At 45.3% G+C, this 16,979-nt stretch overlaps 1 protein-coding gene across 1 annotated transcript in view; it reads left to right on the top strand.

Moving 5' to 3' along the window:
• Positions 1 to 16,979, top strand: part of PAPPA (pappalysin 1) — a 299,243-nt gene that overhangs the window by 169,297 nt on the left and 112,967 nt on the right. Inside the window, exon 11 of the mRNA XM_048512627.1 lies at positions 15,879 to 15,983. Within this exon, the coding sequence (XP_048368584.1) occupies positions 15,879 to 15,983 (105 nt within the window). The remainder of the gene's footprint in view (positions 1 to 15,878; positions 15,984 to 16,979) is intronic.

Genomic DNA, 16,979 nt, shown 5'->3' on the forward strand with positions numbered 1-16,979 from the left:
ACAAACAGAGTTGAAAAACAGACGTGGGGCAAAGCTGGTACAAGGAAACAAAGGACAGTTCAAAATTGGTTCACCTAAGGGAGAAGCAGGGCTGCTTTGGCAGCAAGCAACTCAGACTGGAGTACCAAATTGGTGGGGGTCCACATGGGAGAATGTTCCCACTCCTCTACACCCAGACATGTAGCGGCAATGGGGACATCCAGAGCAACGTGTCCCGGGTGCCGCCATTGCCACCATGTGTCGGGGGTGGGGCATGTCAGGAGTTTCAGAGGCAGAACAGGGGTGGGAGGGGCACCCAGGCAGCTCGTGCCCTGGGTGCAGTTCTCCCTCCCTTCGTCCCTGTCTACACCTGAGTTACTTTTACCCCACTTACCTACAAAATGACTACACCGATAGGGCATTAGGTGGCTTTAACCTTTAAATTTTGCTGTATTTTTTATATGATGGAAGCCACACTGAGCCCATAAGGGGAAGGGCAGAATACAAATGTAATAAATAAATACTTTAAAAAGCATGGCACATAAACAATGAGATCCCTTATTCTCTGCTTTTGTGTGTTCGTAAAGGACTGTCAAGTTGCAGCTGGCAACCCCAGCAAGAGACTTGCAATTCAGATGAAAAGCAGAGATGGTTTGCCTTTACCTTCCTTTGCAGAGTCTTCCTAGATTGTCTCCCTTCCAAATACCAACACTGCTTAGCTTCCAAGATCTGATGATATTGGGCTATATACCGTTCCGCTTTCCTCCCTCCGCCTACTTTATAGGCATGTAAATGGTCATAAAGCCATTCCTGTCTCAGCAGCAAGGTATCATAAAACCAAATTCATAAGTATAACTAAAAACCAGTGAAGATATAGTAAAGAAACAACATGAATAAGTCAATGTGAGCATTTCACACAGAAGACCCATATTAGCTCTTTGAAATTGGGAAAGCAGGATAATAAATGCAATCCTGCTTCCTTTTCCTGCATTGAATATCCCCGTGTTGTAACTAGGAATATACAAAGATGTCTTTTTTTCTGTGTGGTCAATGGAAGCTTTTGGATCTTGCCCATTTTGTTGCTAGTGATGGCAATTCATATGTTTCTCTCGTGTCATTTTTACACTGTTAAATGCAACTGACATACCACTGGCATTTACAATCTACACATATAAAAAGCTAACATGTGTTTGTTCCTCACGCCCTAACACCGAAACACCTGGACAGATTGCCCTGAAATTTTCCGCCAACACTTCTCATCTTTGTGAGCGTGTTTTGCGCTACTTACAAGGTTCAGGTGATACACCTGAGCCAGGTAAAACTAAAAACCGGGGGTGCGGTTTGGTGCGCATGCGTGACACCTCCCACCGGAACGTCTGTGTGATGTACAGCAGCCGTTGGACAAAGCTGCCCGCCCACTGCCTGAGGAAGCTGCGATCAGATGGCCCAAAGGAGGAAACACCCCGCCTGCCACTGGAAGAACTTCCCCACAGCGGCCTGTCTCCGTGAGGAACAGCAAGCGTGGGAGAAGGCCAGGTGGCCGGCCCCAGAGGAACGCGTGACCGCAGGGGCGCCTGGAGGTGGTGAGCCAGCCACCGCCGGGACACCCGGAGGAACAGCTGATTGAGTCCAGTCCCACCCCCAAGCAGACTGGAGCCAGTGGAAACACCGTACAGGTCATGTGCCCCCTGCGCTGTTCCTCTCACTGGCCTGTCTGTGTAAAATCAAGGAGCCCATGAAGAGCGCCAGGTGCCCAGCGCCGAAGGAAAGCACCAGCAGAGGGCCAGAAAGAGGAAGCTGCCCTTTGGCCCACTCTCAGCCACCAATGCGTGGCCGGGTATGCTAGTTGTTTATATGAAACTAGACAAAGAATCTTCACAGACGAGATAGAAAATGGTGGAAAATAAAGTCTCACTTGACTTATCTGCACTAGAGAAGCTGAGAACCAATACTTTTTTTGTTAAGAGCGCGCATGAGAAATTCAGTAGCAACTTTAGTAGTATCTGTCTACATCAGTCTTTTGCTCCCCCAAGTTTCTTCTTTGATCCTCTTCTGTTGTTTGGAACTAGCATATAATTAGCTCAAGCAGGAGCGTCCTGTTCTGCCTTAGTGGAGCAGAAAGGTTCAGTGTTCCTTCTCCGAGCATGGTCCTGTTTGCCAAGGAGGCCGTGTGCAATTTGTTGGCATCTGCCGGCCTGTGCATGTACGTGGAAACTTGGTCCCGTCCGCTTGTCCAAGTGGAAGCGAGCCATTATTTACACTTCATTCACAAGAACGGTCCCCACTAGGGTAATCTTGAGCAGGGATGGATGACACAACTGCTTTCCAGCAAAACAGCTTTGTATTAAAGTACCCAGGCTTGTGACACACTGTTTGTTTATCAATCCAGTGATGGGTTGCAAAATGTCCCCATTACGTCACATACCTACATGCATTGGGCAAGTTTGTGCTTTGTGCTTGACCTGTGTGTCTCGTCAAATTTTGGTTCTCGGTAGGCCTCTGCAGCCAAGCTTGTTGCCAAGGAAATCTGTTCCTCCTCTTTGGGTCCCTTCCCAGAATTCACTGGGACTGAACCATGAATTTGGAAGAGGCATTTAGGAAGAGGCTGTGTGGGAGCTGGGTCAGAATGTTTGGCTGTTTCTTTGCTAAAAGAGGACCAAGTTCCTTGGACCTTTCGATTCTGTTCATGAGGGAATTTCATCATGCTGCATGGCACAGCACAATACTCCAAAAGAAGCAGTCCTTGCATGGCCGTTCAATTTACAGAGGCCCTTTCCTCTGCCATTTCTGGTCACCTGGTCTTTTCCTCTCTCACACCAATCAAATTCATGGAAGAGGCAAGGTTCAAACCAGGAACTTCCTGATTCGGTCCTCATACTTATGGCCCTCTGTGCCACATGGCAACATGAAGAAAGTTCAGACTGCTGCAAATGACTTATCTCATGGTTGTTTCCATTTGTTTTAATAAGTAACTAAGGAATGGTATGTTGTTTTCAGATCCACTGGGCCTATCAATACAACTAACAGCCCCATCTGATGGGCTGGACACCTGGTTCCAGTGTCCCAACCACACTGGTCCACTGCCCTGAAGAAGACTTCCCAGCAGTGTGGGGAAGCTTAAGATGCCAAAAAGACTCCCTGCCACTGGGAAGTCCCCATTAGGCTTAATAGACTTATGCCACATTTTCGGTGGCGTAGGTCTGCAGCCCTGGCCACTGGCACTAACAGGAGCTGACTATGCTGGCAGTTGGGATGGGGGTGCAAGGATGCTGGAGCAGTATTCCTGCATCACATCGCATGGCTGGTGAGGGCCCAATGACTGCCCACCAGCAGGATTGCCCTTGCACTGGGGCAAATGCCCCAAGAAGGGCAAACCTGTTGGCATGGCCCCACACTGCTCCCATCAGTGGATTTGCCCTCCCCCAGGATGGGGCTGTAAATTGGGGTAGGCATATACTATCAAATTTAAAGTGGATCTGAGATGATACAGAGGATTACTCCATGTAGATGACGAAACCAGGGATTCATGCTTCTGAAATTGTTGTCTGAAGATTGTCCATGGATCCTGGAGTTGAAACTTGTATGTGAAAGTAGATTACAGTGTTCAGAATCCTTTAAAAATCAGCTTTGATCCAGGTTATTTTGCTATGCTCACAAGCTCTAAATCATGGATTCATCTCTGTTTCGAAACCTAGTTTGTGGGGAGGAAACAACTTCAATTGGTCAGGGTATTTGCATTCTAGATATTATGATAGACTGTAGTTTGATTGAAGGCTTTCCAAATAATATTTTAGCCATGTTCTGGGCACAAGGTGAGAGAAGTGCATAGGCATGGCTAACCAACTGTTTTCATTTCTCACCGTGTCAGAATGTAGCCAGTGAATCAGAATCATAACATTCAGGTGTTTTTGGAAAAAAAAATTCTAAACTTTGCTAATCACAACTCCTTGGCATATTACTGAATTTCATGTGAACCCTGTCTTGATTTGAAAGCTGAAGTTTTTTAGGGTTTCTCCACCTTCAACTTGAAACTGTGAATGTCTTAGTTCCTTGACCAGAGTCATACCATTTAATGGAAATATTGCTGCTAAAATGTGTGCCTGTTTTGGTATCAATTGAGTATAAACAGATTAAATAACACATAATTGACATCAAAATGTCATCAGCCATAAATGGGAAATTTGCCAAAGAAAATAGGTTGGATGGAAATGGCCTTACCATCTGTGCACCAAAATGTAACTGAACGGGGTGGCGGGCAGGGGTGCGGAGATATCACTACACACCTAGCTCTACCTCAAGTGCTATCACTCTGATTTTTAAAAGAGATAATTTTCTTTTTATGCTGTTTAACTGAGTTGGGAAAGAACATTTGAGGAAGGGAAATCTTTCCCATTGAGAATTGACTCTGGCTCACAATGAGTGTAACAGTTGTAGTAGCACGGAAAAAGAAAATGCAGTATACACCAATGACCACAAGAACTGTTACGGTGGCAGAATTTTCACTTTTGAAAGAAGTGCATCCCTGGATTCCATTCTTTGATTGACAGTTCCTCTGTGATTGCACAGTAACTGGAAAGGTGCTGAAGCTATCAGCTGGATTGAAGTCAAAGGGAATGTACTGGCTCAGAGAATTGGCTCCGTAGCGAAATGAGATGACCCTGTTCGTAGTGCTCTGTAGGAGCCAGGAAAGTTTCCCACTTGTCGAGCCAAATTCTACTCTCAGTCATGCTGGTAAAGTCACCTGCCACATGCTTCTGAATAAGAAGGCCCTGGAAATATTATAGAATTATCACATTTATTTTGGGGCTGGGGGGGGGGAGGGGAAGGAGTGGCTCTGTTTTGATTGAGCCACCCTGACTACGTCTCACATTTTTGATGTCAGTAGATGTGTTTGCAGCACAACAAGACAAATGTTTTTCCCAAATACTGGCAGCTACCCTGGAAATTGGGTTTATTCCTCCCCCCTCCCCGCCTTTTGATTTAGTGGAACAAAGTTACTCACATTCTGCACCTAGCCAGCCCAAAGAGGAGCTTTGCTTTGGAGAAGCCATTTTAAATGTTTGAATTGAAGCATGCTTTTCTTTTTAATTATTTGTAGGTGATTTTGTTAACCACCTTCATATGTTTGTATCTGTCCCTATATGGGACATGGGACCATTTGCTGTAGATTGACCTGTTCATATATGTCAGATCACCTGGAGGACATTAGAATGACTTTGGGAGTTCTATAAAACAGAACAAAAACCTATTACTCCAATGGTTACCAAACTGAAGCCACAAGAATTATATCGTATATGGAGGTAAGAGTTCAGAAGATACAAAACACAAGGGGCACAATAACAATGATACAACCTTTTTGAAGAAATTGACATTCATTACTACATGGAGGAAGACTGTAAGACTTACCTGTTTGAGGGGCTAGTGCACTGGGACTTCTATCACTGAGACTATTTACCCTGAGTCTTCTATCTCTTCTGTCTTCTCTTCAGTGCACTTTGGATACACTTCCTTTCATTTCTATTTATATTGTTCTCTTGCAAATGGCACTTTGGATGTATTCTGTCTTTGTATCATTGTTATTGTTCATACTATGTTTTGCATCTTCTGACCTCTTGACTCCTTATATAGTATAATTCTTGAGATTGGGGAAGTGATGATGGTAAAAAGAGAGGGACAATAGGTAGAGCTCCGCTGACAGAAAACTTAGAGTGAGACTGTTCAAACACTGCATAAGAGCTCATATTGGAGCCTATTGTGTGGCAGCAACGATGGCTAAAAGGCAGTATCTACCTGCCACCATTGTGTCTGCACATATTTATCCAGCTGAGCAGTTTCAAGGATTCAGGACTTTCGCATCGTCATTATTGGAAGATTCCTGCTCAGCCCTTTGGCCATTGACCTATGGGTTCGATCCTATCTTTCAGGCCATTTAATATCTACACGAAGCCACTGTGAGAGGCCATCTGGAGGTCTGGGCTGTGGTGTGGCCAGTGTGAGGATCACACAGAGTTCTGCCTTCCTTTTCTACCTAATCCTGAGGATGTTGTTGATGTTCTGAACCAATACTTGGAGTCAGTAATGGGATGGATGAGGGTTAAGAAGCTGAAACTTAATCCTGACAAGAAAGAGGTTCCCTATTTTGGTAGAAAGGCAGAATTTCAGATCTCTCTGACCTTGCATGGAATTATACTCCCCCTGAAAAGCCAGGATTGCAGCTTGGGAGTGCTGCTTGTCAAAGCAATCACCTTAGAAAACCAGGGAAAAGCATTGGTCCAAAGTGCTTTTGCCCAGCTTTGGCTGGTCTACCATCTGCCTCTGCATCTTGGTCAGTCAGATTCAGCCACAATGTTACATCTAGACTGCATTATTACCGTGCGTTCTTCTTGTGGCCCCCTTTGAAGAGTGTTTAGAGACTGCAGCTTTTGCAGAATGCTGTGGCTAGACTGTTAATTGGGGCCAGCCATCAGGAGATGGTGAGCCTGATACTACAACAATAACACTGGCTACCACTACACTGGCTACACTGGAGCAAGGAGGAACTGTGCCCGGTGTGCGTGCTCACCCTGTGACTTTCCAAGCTCCTATCTGCCCCTGGAACACCCCACCCCTGGAACACCATGGAACGCCCCTGCCAAATCCCCGAAATGCCTCCACATGGGTGTGTCGTGCACCCCCCCATCCTCTTGGCACTACACCACTGCTGGCTACCGATCTGCTACTGGTTTTGATCAGGAAAGTCCTGCATGAAGATAAATAAATAAAATAAAAATTTCAGAGTGCATCTCTGAATCAGCTGATCCTTTTTATACCCAGATTGCTTCAGAGGTAACCTTTTCCAGTTATATAGAACACAACCCAAGAGTGTTCCTGTTGGAATAAAACTCTCCTCTTTTCTTCCTGTTGAACTTATGTTCCCAAATAGCTGTTGAAGCCAATCAACCACAGGTAATGCGAGTTCTTCACCCTATTAAGAGTACCACTCACTCAGATTAACATGTTTCCCCATAGTACTAAACTGGCAGCTGTCTAGTCAGACTCCTATGGCTTCTGGCAGAAGTTAGTCCAGTAACAGAAATAATAAAAACTATACTTACCAGTTGATCAGTGGGCAACACCTCACTTGTCTAGTTCCTGCCTCAGTTTCCCAATAGGTACGTCTCATTTTGTGCCTCCCCAGGCTCCACCAGGTGAGGGAACCAGACAAAAAGGCCAGGGTGCCCCTTTCTGATGGGATACTCCAGGGAGACCAAAGTCACATGATCTCCTGGCTGGCTTGCCAAACTGCTGTACTACAGTTCAGTGGTCCAAGCTTGGGACCTGGCACCACGCAAAGCCCGATCAATCTACACAACCTATATCAGGATTGAGAAGTAGAAAATATTTATTTTGAGCTGCAGCCAAAATAGGCAACTGACCAAAGGGAGAAGCAAAGTTACAGTCAAAATTCAGAGGTTATATGGGCATACAGATGTCAATCAAAAATGCACCATTGCTGACAACATTCTTAGCCAACCTTTTGCAAAGGATAATAGGTGAAGGCCCTTTCAGGTGAGCTCATATGTCCCATGACCAGAAAATGGTGACCAAGAGGGGTGGAGATTTTGCCATGCTAATGAGACCCAGGGCAACATTCCAACAAAGTCAAATTTGAAGCTCTTCCCCTGCAAGGTCAAATAACAATGTACTGATGTTATGGCTAATATCTTTATCTCTTATCCTGGAGGAGGAAGAATCAAATTCATGACCTTTCTGAACAGTTTATGTTCTTCAAATACCCTTGAAAAGCAAGAAACTTGTAACTCCCTCCTGAATTATTGCCTAGGCAAGAAAGGGCCATTAAAACGGCAATATCTTTTAACATGAGTATATAGTCAAAGGAAAGCAACCATAGGCTAAAGGCCCTTTAGGTATACACATAGGGCAAAATGCCAGAGAGAGAGAGAGAGAGAGAGAGAGAGAGAGAGAGTTTTCCCCTTTAATTCAGCCTTGCTATAAAGGGCCAATTTATATCAATATCTACTATCTCATAAAATATACCCCTGGTTACGGCCTACATATCCAAGCTGCTTTTACACTTGGCCAATGACTTTGTTCTCCTTTTGGGTGCTTGCAGCTGTGCATGTGGAGCAATTTTACATTTTTCATGGAAAACATGGTGGTGATGGTGCAGATAAATCATGTCAGAACGCATAACCTGCTTAGATTTTTCAGGGGTGGGGGAAGAGAAGCAGATGAGAGAGAATATGAACTCTTTTTCATGTCCTGCAAGGCTAGCATATACTTAACATTCTGCAACAACATTCAGCATTGCATAGTCTTCTACAGACAAAAGAACATTGCATGTGAATTGACCCTGGGAGGTGGGGCGCGGATGGGAAGTTAAAGTATGCATGTCTTCTGGATCATTCCCCCGCATACATTCCTGAGGCCTTGAAGGCTACAGGAATAGAGCCCAAAGTGGCAGCTTGTTAAGGAACATGTTGCCTTATGGGTTGGCAGATGCCGGGAAAGTGAGTCAAAGGGAAACCTCATGGCATTCCCTGGGGGCTGCGAACATAAACTGTGTCTCCCCGTGCCTCCGTTCACTCTGTCTCCTGTGCTCCCCTCCCCTTGTGTGCACAGTGTGTGGGTGGAAGGAAGACAACCCGTATTAGAACCACTGGAAGGCAGAGACAATGTTAGATTCTTCTAATTGAAACCAGCTTTCCAGGGAGAGGTTTGAACACCGAGATGCCAGGAAATTGATGCCTTTCTTCTTTTGGATCAGAGGGCAAACTCCTCGACTTGCCACCATCCTGGTGGCAGGGCTGCAGGGAGCTTTCCGAGAAATATGGGGCCACTGAGAAGGTTGGTCCTCCCAGGGCCATACCTCCCAGTCGGCTGAGTTGAGACAGGCAGCAGAGGGATTATCCTATGGCTCCTTGTTCAGGGTGCCAGCTGCAGAGGTTGTCACATGCCAGTCCTTGTATCTGGACAGCCTGGTTTGTATTGTTGCGCATGATGTATGGTGTTTACTAATGACGCAAAATCGAGCAGCTGCATTGTGTGCCCATTGCTTTGTGTCCCTCTCCTGGCAACTGCCGCGGAAAATTGGGAAAGGATCCCAGGAAGCATCCTTTGACCTGTCCATCCTGTGGGTGCCAGGATTACTGTGACAACAGCAAAGCTGGCTGCGGAAAGATGTAGCAGGAACGTCCATCATAGCTATGACTCACAGGCCAGAACAATAGGCGGCAGGGGCGGGCTTGTTACTTGTTAAATAATGGGGGCTGCACCTCTTGCTCTGGATCTGTAACATTTGCAAGGGCTACAGACAGACTTTGCAATTGAAAGCCGGGATTCTGAGTCAGCTAATGATCCAGCTGGGCACCCAGGCACCTGCTTAGAATTCAGACAAAGCCTGGGCAACCCAGTCATGTCCCAGTCCTTAGTTTCTTTCCTCCCAGTGGGCTTTAAAGAGCCAGAAGAGAATACAGCACAGACGTGGTGATGCCATATTGCTTGACTGCTTTTCCTCCCATTAGAATGAATATAGACAGGTTATTGCTGCCATCTGTCCCAGCTTTACTGGGCTGGGATGGCCCCACAAGGATGAGACAATTGGGTATAGGGCTGTGGTGGCGAACCTTTGGCACTCCAGATGTTATGGACTACAATTCCCATCAGCCCCTGCCAGCATGGTCAATTGGCCATGCTGGCAGGGGCTGATGGGAATTGTAGTCCATAATATCTGGAGTGCCAAAGGTTCGCCACCACTAGTATAGGGTTACCATCTTCCAGGTGGGGCTGAGAGTTCCCTTCTCATTTCAATTGATTTCCAAACTACAGAGTTCAGTTCCCCTACAGTAAATGGCAGGTTTGGATGGTTGACTGTATGGCTCATTCCGCACATGCAGAATAATGCACTTTCAAACTGCTTTCAGTGCTCTTTGAAGCTGTGCGGAATGGCAAAATCCACTTGCAAACAGTTGTGAAAGTGGTTTGAAAACGCATTATTTTGCATGTGCAGAAGGGGCCCATGGTGTGATGTAGAGTTTAGGACAAACTGAAATCCTTCCCTAGGGTCTGTTAGGGTTGTTACAAAATTCGAAGGAGGAGGAGTTTGAATGCATACCCTGCCTTTCTCTCCTTTAAGGAGACTCAAGGTGACTTGCAAACTCCTTTCCCTTCCTCTCCCCACAACAGATACCTTGTAAGGCAGGTGGGGCTGAGAGAGTTCAGAGAGAACTGTGACTAGCCCAAGGTCACCCAGCAAGCTTTATGTGTAGGAGCAGGGAAACAAATCCCGTTCATGAGATAAGAGTCTGCCGCTCATGTGAAGGAATGGGGAATCAAATCCAGTTCTCCAGATTAACCACTAGACCACTCTAACTCTCATACCACGTTGGCTCAGAACAATAGCAGTAGAGCTCAGGGAGGCGAGAATTCGAGATAGTATTGAGTCTACCTTATGAAACTACCATTTTCTCCAGGGGGAACTAATCTCTGTAGTCTGGAGCTCAGTTGGAATTCCAGGAGAATCTCACAGCCAACTTGGAGGTTGGCACCACTAGATACTGACACAGACTCTCCAGGAATTTTCCAAGGTCAAGTTGGTAACCCTAGGAAGAGAAAACAAATAAGGCCTGGACATGAGTTAAAAGAGAGAGAGAGAGAGAGAGAGAGAGCGCAAACTTAGGAGCGTGAGAGCACTGAAGTTGGCAATGGTGGATTCTAGAAGAGGTTTGGCACAAGGGAAAGTTTGCCTGTTTCCCAGGGTCTCTGTAAATCTATTAATACTTACGTTGAATAATTGGGCGGTGAGGTGGGGGGCTCATTCACTTTTATACTAATCTCTTTTCAAAAATGCAGAGGTATCAAATCACTCCTAAATAGGATGTTTCCCAATGGAAGGCTATGCCAGTGCGGAGTCTGCAAAATCAACTGGCTCAGCACTTGTATGTGAGCCTGGCTGCCCTCCTAAGGACACTTTTTTGGGAGTAAGCCACTCTGAATAATATTGAACTTAATTCTAAGTAGATTTACTTAAGGTTGCTCCCATAGAGGCTGAGCTGATTGCCATGTGGCTAGTTCAGATGGCCCACCAGTACCAGCCGGGATGGCGCAGTACGAATGTGTAATCCAACTCCACTAGAATCAGCGGGAGTATTCCTTTGGATTTCTGCAGGAATCAAGCAATACTAGGAAAACTCCATGCTAAGAGCTTCAGCTGAGATCTTTTCCAACTTCTTCATAGTTTTAACTCCACAGTTTCTTAAGGAAGCTACCATTGGACAGAACCAAGGTGCGGTCAAAATAACTGTTTGCAAATGGATGGTTAAGGATTGTTAAATTAAGTCCATTTAAAAAAGTGAGATTTAAAAATGATGATGATGATGATGATGATGACGACGACGACGACGACGATGATGATGATGATGATGATGAGGCTAAAGATTTAATTTCATTGTGAGGCTTAATGGCCCAGTGTTGAAAGTGTATGGTTTAAGGGTTAATATTTGGTATAGGGAAAAAAACTGGAAATCTCTATGAAATAAGTACTGTATACTATGGTGAATTTCTGTCTTTGTGTAGGTTTTAGATTTTGATTTTGAAGAAAGAACAAAAAAAATTGTCAGCAGGCGGAAAAAAGAACAGTTGTGAATGAACTGCTGAACTTGAGCTCATTCACAAGTTCAGAACAATAGGCACAGTGGTGGGATCCAAAAAATTTAATAACAGGTTCCGATGGTGGTGGGATTCAAACAGTGGCGCTGCCGCACACATGCACCTCCAGTCCCTATTGGGCAGGGAGGTTGCTTTAGTAACCCCTTCTTGGCACTCAGAAAAAATTAGTAACCACTTCTGGAGAAGTGGTGAGAACTGGTTGGATCCCACCTCTGAATAGACACCCACCCACATCCACACACGGACTGAATAGGGACGTGGGAATCTTATCTCACTACAGATGTTAATTTTCTGTCTCCAAGAATTTCCCCTCTGCTCTAACCAAGCTGATTACAATGTGCATTATGTATCTGTATCCCGAGTTTCCTCTTAGCAACCTCTCTCCCACCTGTTGAGATTATGGATGCCAGCCATGTTGAAACTAAATGACTGTTCAGTTAACTGAGAGCATAACATAAGCTAGTTAATGCAAATGAATTAAGAGGTTTGCCTATGAATCAGGATGCCCCTGACTTACATCTCGCCTCTGCTACAAAATCACTAAGTGACCCTAGGCAAGACACTCTTTCTTAGCCTCAGTCCCTGCTCCCACTCCCCTGTTCTTTTAGGAAAAAATAATACTGGCCTATGTTAAAGGAATGTTTCAAGGGTTATAGCAGCAGAATGCATGTGAAATGACGTGAATGCGTGAAAGTGCTGTACAGATGCAAGTGTTATCATTATGATTAGTTAATCCAAAGCTCTTGGGGTGATTTGCTGAGCTACCAAATCAGCTCAAGATTGCAGCCCTACAGGAACAGTATTCTACAGCTCTTTCACAGACAGGATTCGATGGTTCTTTCTGTGTGTGCGGTGCAAAGTTTCGGGAAAAGGGCTGCAGCCACACACATCCTGGTGTGATCTTTCAGATTTCTGATTCTGGTTTCAGACGGAACCTGGAAAGTGCTGAGGTTCACAAAATGCCTGCGATGGAAACAGAGAATATTTTAAATTGTCAGAGCTTTGCTGAACCTCACAATGGTTTGTTTTGGGTTTGGCTCAAGTTTTTTAGAGGAGGTTTGGGTCAGCTTTTAATATTGGTTCTCACTCATCCATTAAGTGACACGTGAACGGTGCCAAACCCCCAGTCTTCCCGGCCCTCTGTGTTGTTAGGGGCCGAGCGAGTTCAGGAGTGTGTGAGGCACACTGCGAGGGCTGGGAAAGCAAGCAGGGCTCCCTTTTTGAGCCAGAGTGTTCTATGGCCATATAAATTACAGATGCTGGTAAGATAAATCTCCTAACTGGATAGGTATTAAAATGTTTTTCTAAAGGGGGTGGGTGGGGAGTTACCCTTTTCTCCACAACAAGAGACAGGCTGCTGAAAATGCAAGAAAAGAGAAATGGCAAAATGATACATGTCGAATTGCTGGAATGGATTTCAAATGCCAAAGATAGTTTATGTAAAGACTTGCACTGTTGTAAAATGTAACACTATCCACTGGCAAGCTTCAATGAAGTTTGGTCCCAGTTAGAGTTTTCTTTTTCTTTTTCTTTTTCTTTTTTTTTAAAGCAAAACTGAAAAACTTCCAGCCCATTAAAATTGATTTATGTTTTGCCCGTAGATTCCTTTGCACAAAGCCTTTGGGGGATTCAAATTAGAGAAATCATTACCTCACTTTTGGCCAATCCCGTCGCTTGGTTCCCAAATATTTGAAGCACTCTAGCATTGCTTTGACTTCTGCTGGTGAATTGCAGGGGGACTTTTCTGAACAGGAGGGCTGTGGAATCCCTCCCCCCTTCCCTTGAAAAAAAAAATCCCAGCTTCTCCGTTAGCCATTTTTCCTATAATGGAAGTCAGGGCATTACACGCACATGGATAGACGTGGGAAAGCTGGTTATAGTTGGCACTGTTTGGTTTCCTTCTGTGATGCCTAGAGGGGCAGCTGTCAAGCCATATCAGCAATTTCATGCCAGGCAGAATACCTGAGCAGAAACGCTAGGACTGGGCTCTGACCCTGGTTATGCCCTGTGTGGGCCTACATGTTTCCTCCCCATGCGAGGGTGGCACAGAGGCAAGCCTCCATTCTGTCTTTCTAGCATAGCACCCCCCCCCCCATTTGCTCCTCTTGGTCTAGTGGCAAAGCAATATCATGGCTCTTTGTGTATATATGTTCCCCTTTATTAGCCGGACACAGTCACCTGACATTGCTTTCCTATGTGGAATCTGATTTATGGCGCTAAAAAGGCCACTACTGTTTTAAGTCTGGACAAAGTTCTGCAGGATAATTGATTCTCAAAGTGTGGGGCCTTCTATAGGGAGGTTCAGGACCTGACCAGGTGTTTTCATTTAGTTTGCCTTGCACCGATTTCAAAGCAACGTCGGTCTTTGTTCTCTTTGTTCAAGATAAATTGAGGAAATATACTTATATATACACACACACGTGCACACACTGTTCTCTCCCAGTGTTCAAATATATTTCAGCACTGTAATATGGAACATAACAGGCTGTGAAACATGGCACCTTAGTGTTCATGACCTTGTATTTGCCTACATGTGCATTAGAGACAAGAGGCATCCAGAGATAAAATCATGGCACTGTTTTGCCAGTGGCTGGGTTGGGATTTCCCTAAGTGCTGTAGAGTGGGTGGGTGTGAGAACAACATGCTACTGCAGAGACATAGCTCCAAGGGTGTGTGTACACCGGGTGCACTCCCCTGTAGAGGTGTGGCGAGGGCATTTCAGGGGCGTGGCGTGGCATTCCGGTGTGAGGCGGGGTGGAGGCATTCCGGGGGCAGAAGACGCACCGATGCACCGGGTGCTTTTCCCCCTTGCTACACCTCTGTGCTACTGTGACATAGTGGTTAAGAGCAGTGGCCTCTAAACCGGAGATCCAGTTTCTCCATTTTTCCACATGAGCAGCGGATTCTATTCTGGCGAACCACGTTTATTTTTCCACTCCTGCACATGAAGCCTTCTGGGTAATTTAGGGCTAGTCCTGTTTCCACCGGAACTCTCTCAGCCCCACCTACCTCACAAAGTGTCTGCTGTGGGGAGGGGAAGGGAAGGAGCTGCAAGCCGCTTTAAGACTTCTTGCAGTTGAGAATAGCCAGCGGGTTGTAAATCCAGCTCTTCTTCATATATTTGCAGAGCACATCATGAATGTATTGTTTCCACAAACCAAAAAGTATCTTCCTGTAATCCAAAGATCAATACATCAGTGGCACGGTTGCAAGGATGCTGATGTGCTGATGTTCACTTTATGAATTTGGTCAAAGGAAACAAAAATGGCAAAAAAATATAAAAGAAACAAAATCAAAATGCTGATGAAGGGGGGGGGGGGGTTCGGACAGCGCAGTTGCCAATGGAGGCCAATCTGTAAAACCAGCAGAAACCAGCAGAGAATAAAAACCTAGATTCCCCCTCTAGGATGCCCTTGTGTTTTCATGCCATCATTGGCATGCCTGATATACTATCTAATCAGCACTGTCCCCTCCCGGCCTTGGGATCGGGTGCCATATATTATTGCTGCTGCTGTGTTTTATGGTTATAGATTTGTAAATTGTTTTAAATTACCTTAGTTTTATGTGTAAAATGTTGTTTTTAGCCTGCTGTGTTTAATGTTATTATGTATTGTTGTTGCAGGCCTGCTGTACGCCGCCCAGAGCCCTTCGGGGATGGGCGGTTTTAAATCTAATAAATAAATAAATAAATAAATGAATGAATGAATGAATGAATGAATGAATGAATGAATGAATGAATGAATGAATGAATGAATGAATGAAATGTAAACAAATATAAAAAGAAAAAAACCAGACATTTGCTTATCTCGCCTTGGCACTGCAGCAATGTGATCTAATAGAGTGTTGGGTCCAGCGTGGGAGACCTAGACTCAAATTCCTAGCATGGTACTTTTAGGAAGCCCACAAGTTGGGTCTCAGGTACCCAAACATATTCACCAGCCATGCCTGGTGTCCTACCAAGACCTTTTTGATCTCTAAGGTGCTACTCGACTTGAATTTAGTAGTTCTACTGTACACCAACACAGCTACACTATGAAACCAAGGCCTCAGTTATCCTCCTGGTATTTCAATGCACAAAAATTGGGAAGAATCTGTCACTCCCCCTGGAGGTCATGATTTAGAAATGATGGGTTGCGTTTGGCTGAGTGGGGCACAAATTGTTCATTTACCTGCAGTAACCCTTTCCTGTGTGCATTTGGAATCAACGCTGGTGTCTCCTCTCTTTTACTCAGGCCTGCCTAACCAAGGACTTCAGTGAGGATCTCAGTGATGAGATGGCTCAGTATGCGTGGTATCCATGCACTGCCAACCACACCCAGACCACTTACTGGCTCAAGGTAAGAGAACAGGAGAAGAACCCTGGTTGATCACCGCAAAAGTCTTTCTAGTCCACTGTCCAGTTTTCCTCAATGGCTAGCCTAGGGTTGCCAACCTCCAGGTGGTCTCCTGGGATTACAGCTGATCTCCAGGAAATAGAGACCAGCTCACCTGGAGAAAATGGCTGCTTTAGATGGTGGACTCTGTGACATTGTATACTATTGAAATCCATCCTCTTTCCAACCCCTGCTTTCCTCAGGCTCCGCCCCAATTTTTTTCTGGTATTTCTTAACCACTAGTCAAATACTTCAAGAAAGTCTGAAAAAGCGGGGTTTAACGCAGGCCCTTTCCCCACTCACCGCGCTTTGCATTTCAACGCTACTCTTGCTGAAGCAGGGCAAGTGACAAGTGCAGCCTAAACTCTGCTGCTCTTACGCCCCCCCCTCACGCTAGCCCAGCGTTATTTCCTAGCCCAAGGCTCAAAACGGCGCCTTTTGATGACCCCAAGCAGAGCATGGGGCAGTGGGGAAGCCTGGGGAACACAACCCTCGCGTTAAAAAGGTCCTGGACCAGACAAAACCAACGTCATTTTAAAACTGGGGAAATGGCCACAGTAGCCTCCCCTGCTGTTTGCTTCCCAGAAATGGATAGACTTCCTTTGAACATGAAGGTTTAGCCATCATGACCCGAAATAAACTTTTTCCCCATGAATTTGTCTCCTCAGATAGGGGCTATAAAGAAAAACCCAAAACTCCAATAGCTCACAGCTGAAAACTCTGGTTCACCTGCTGTATTCATTTGCTCTGTCATAGCCTACACTATTTCAAAAGCAAAACAAAAGAGGTATTTGACTGTGGGGGGTTTTCTAGCTGTGTGGCCATGGTCTGGTAGACCACACAGCCTGGAAAACCCACCATAACCAGTTGAATCCGGCTGTGAAAGCCTTTGACAAAAAGAGGTATTTGTATATATATTGAAAACCCTCACAATTTTTCTACAGTATGTTCTCCATGAGC

The sequence above is a fragment of the Sphaerodactylus townsendi genome, linkage group LG12 (genome assembly GCF_021028975.2).
Source record: "Sphaerodactylus townsendi isolate TG3544 linkage group LG12, MPM_Stown_v2.3, whole genome shotgun sequence".
In the NCBI taxonomy this organism is placed as follows: Eukaryota; Metazoa; Chordata; class Lepidosauria; order Squamata; family Sphaerodactylidae; genus Sphaerodactylus; species Sphaerodactylus townsendi.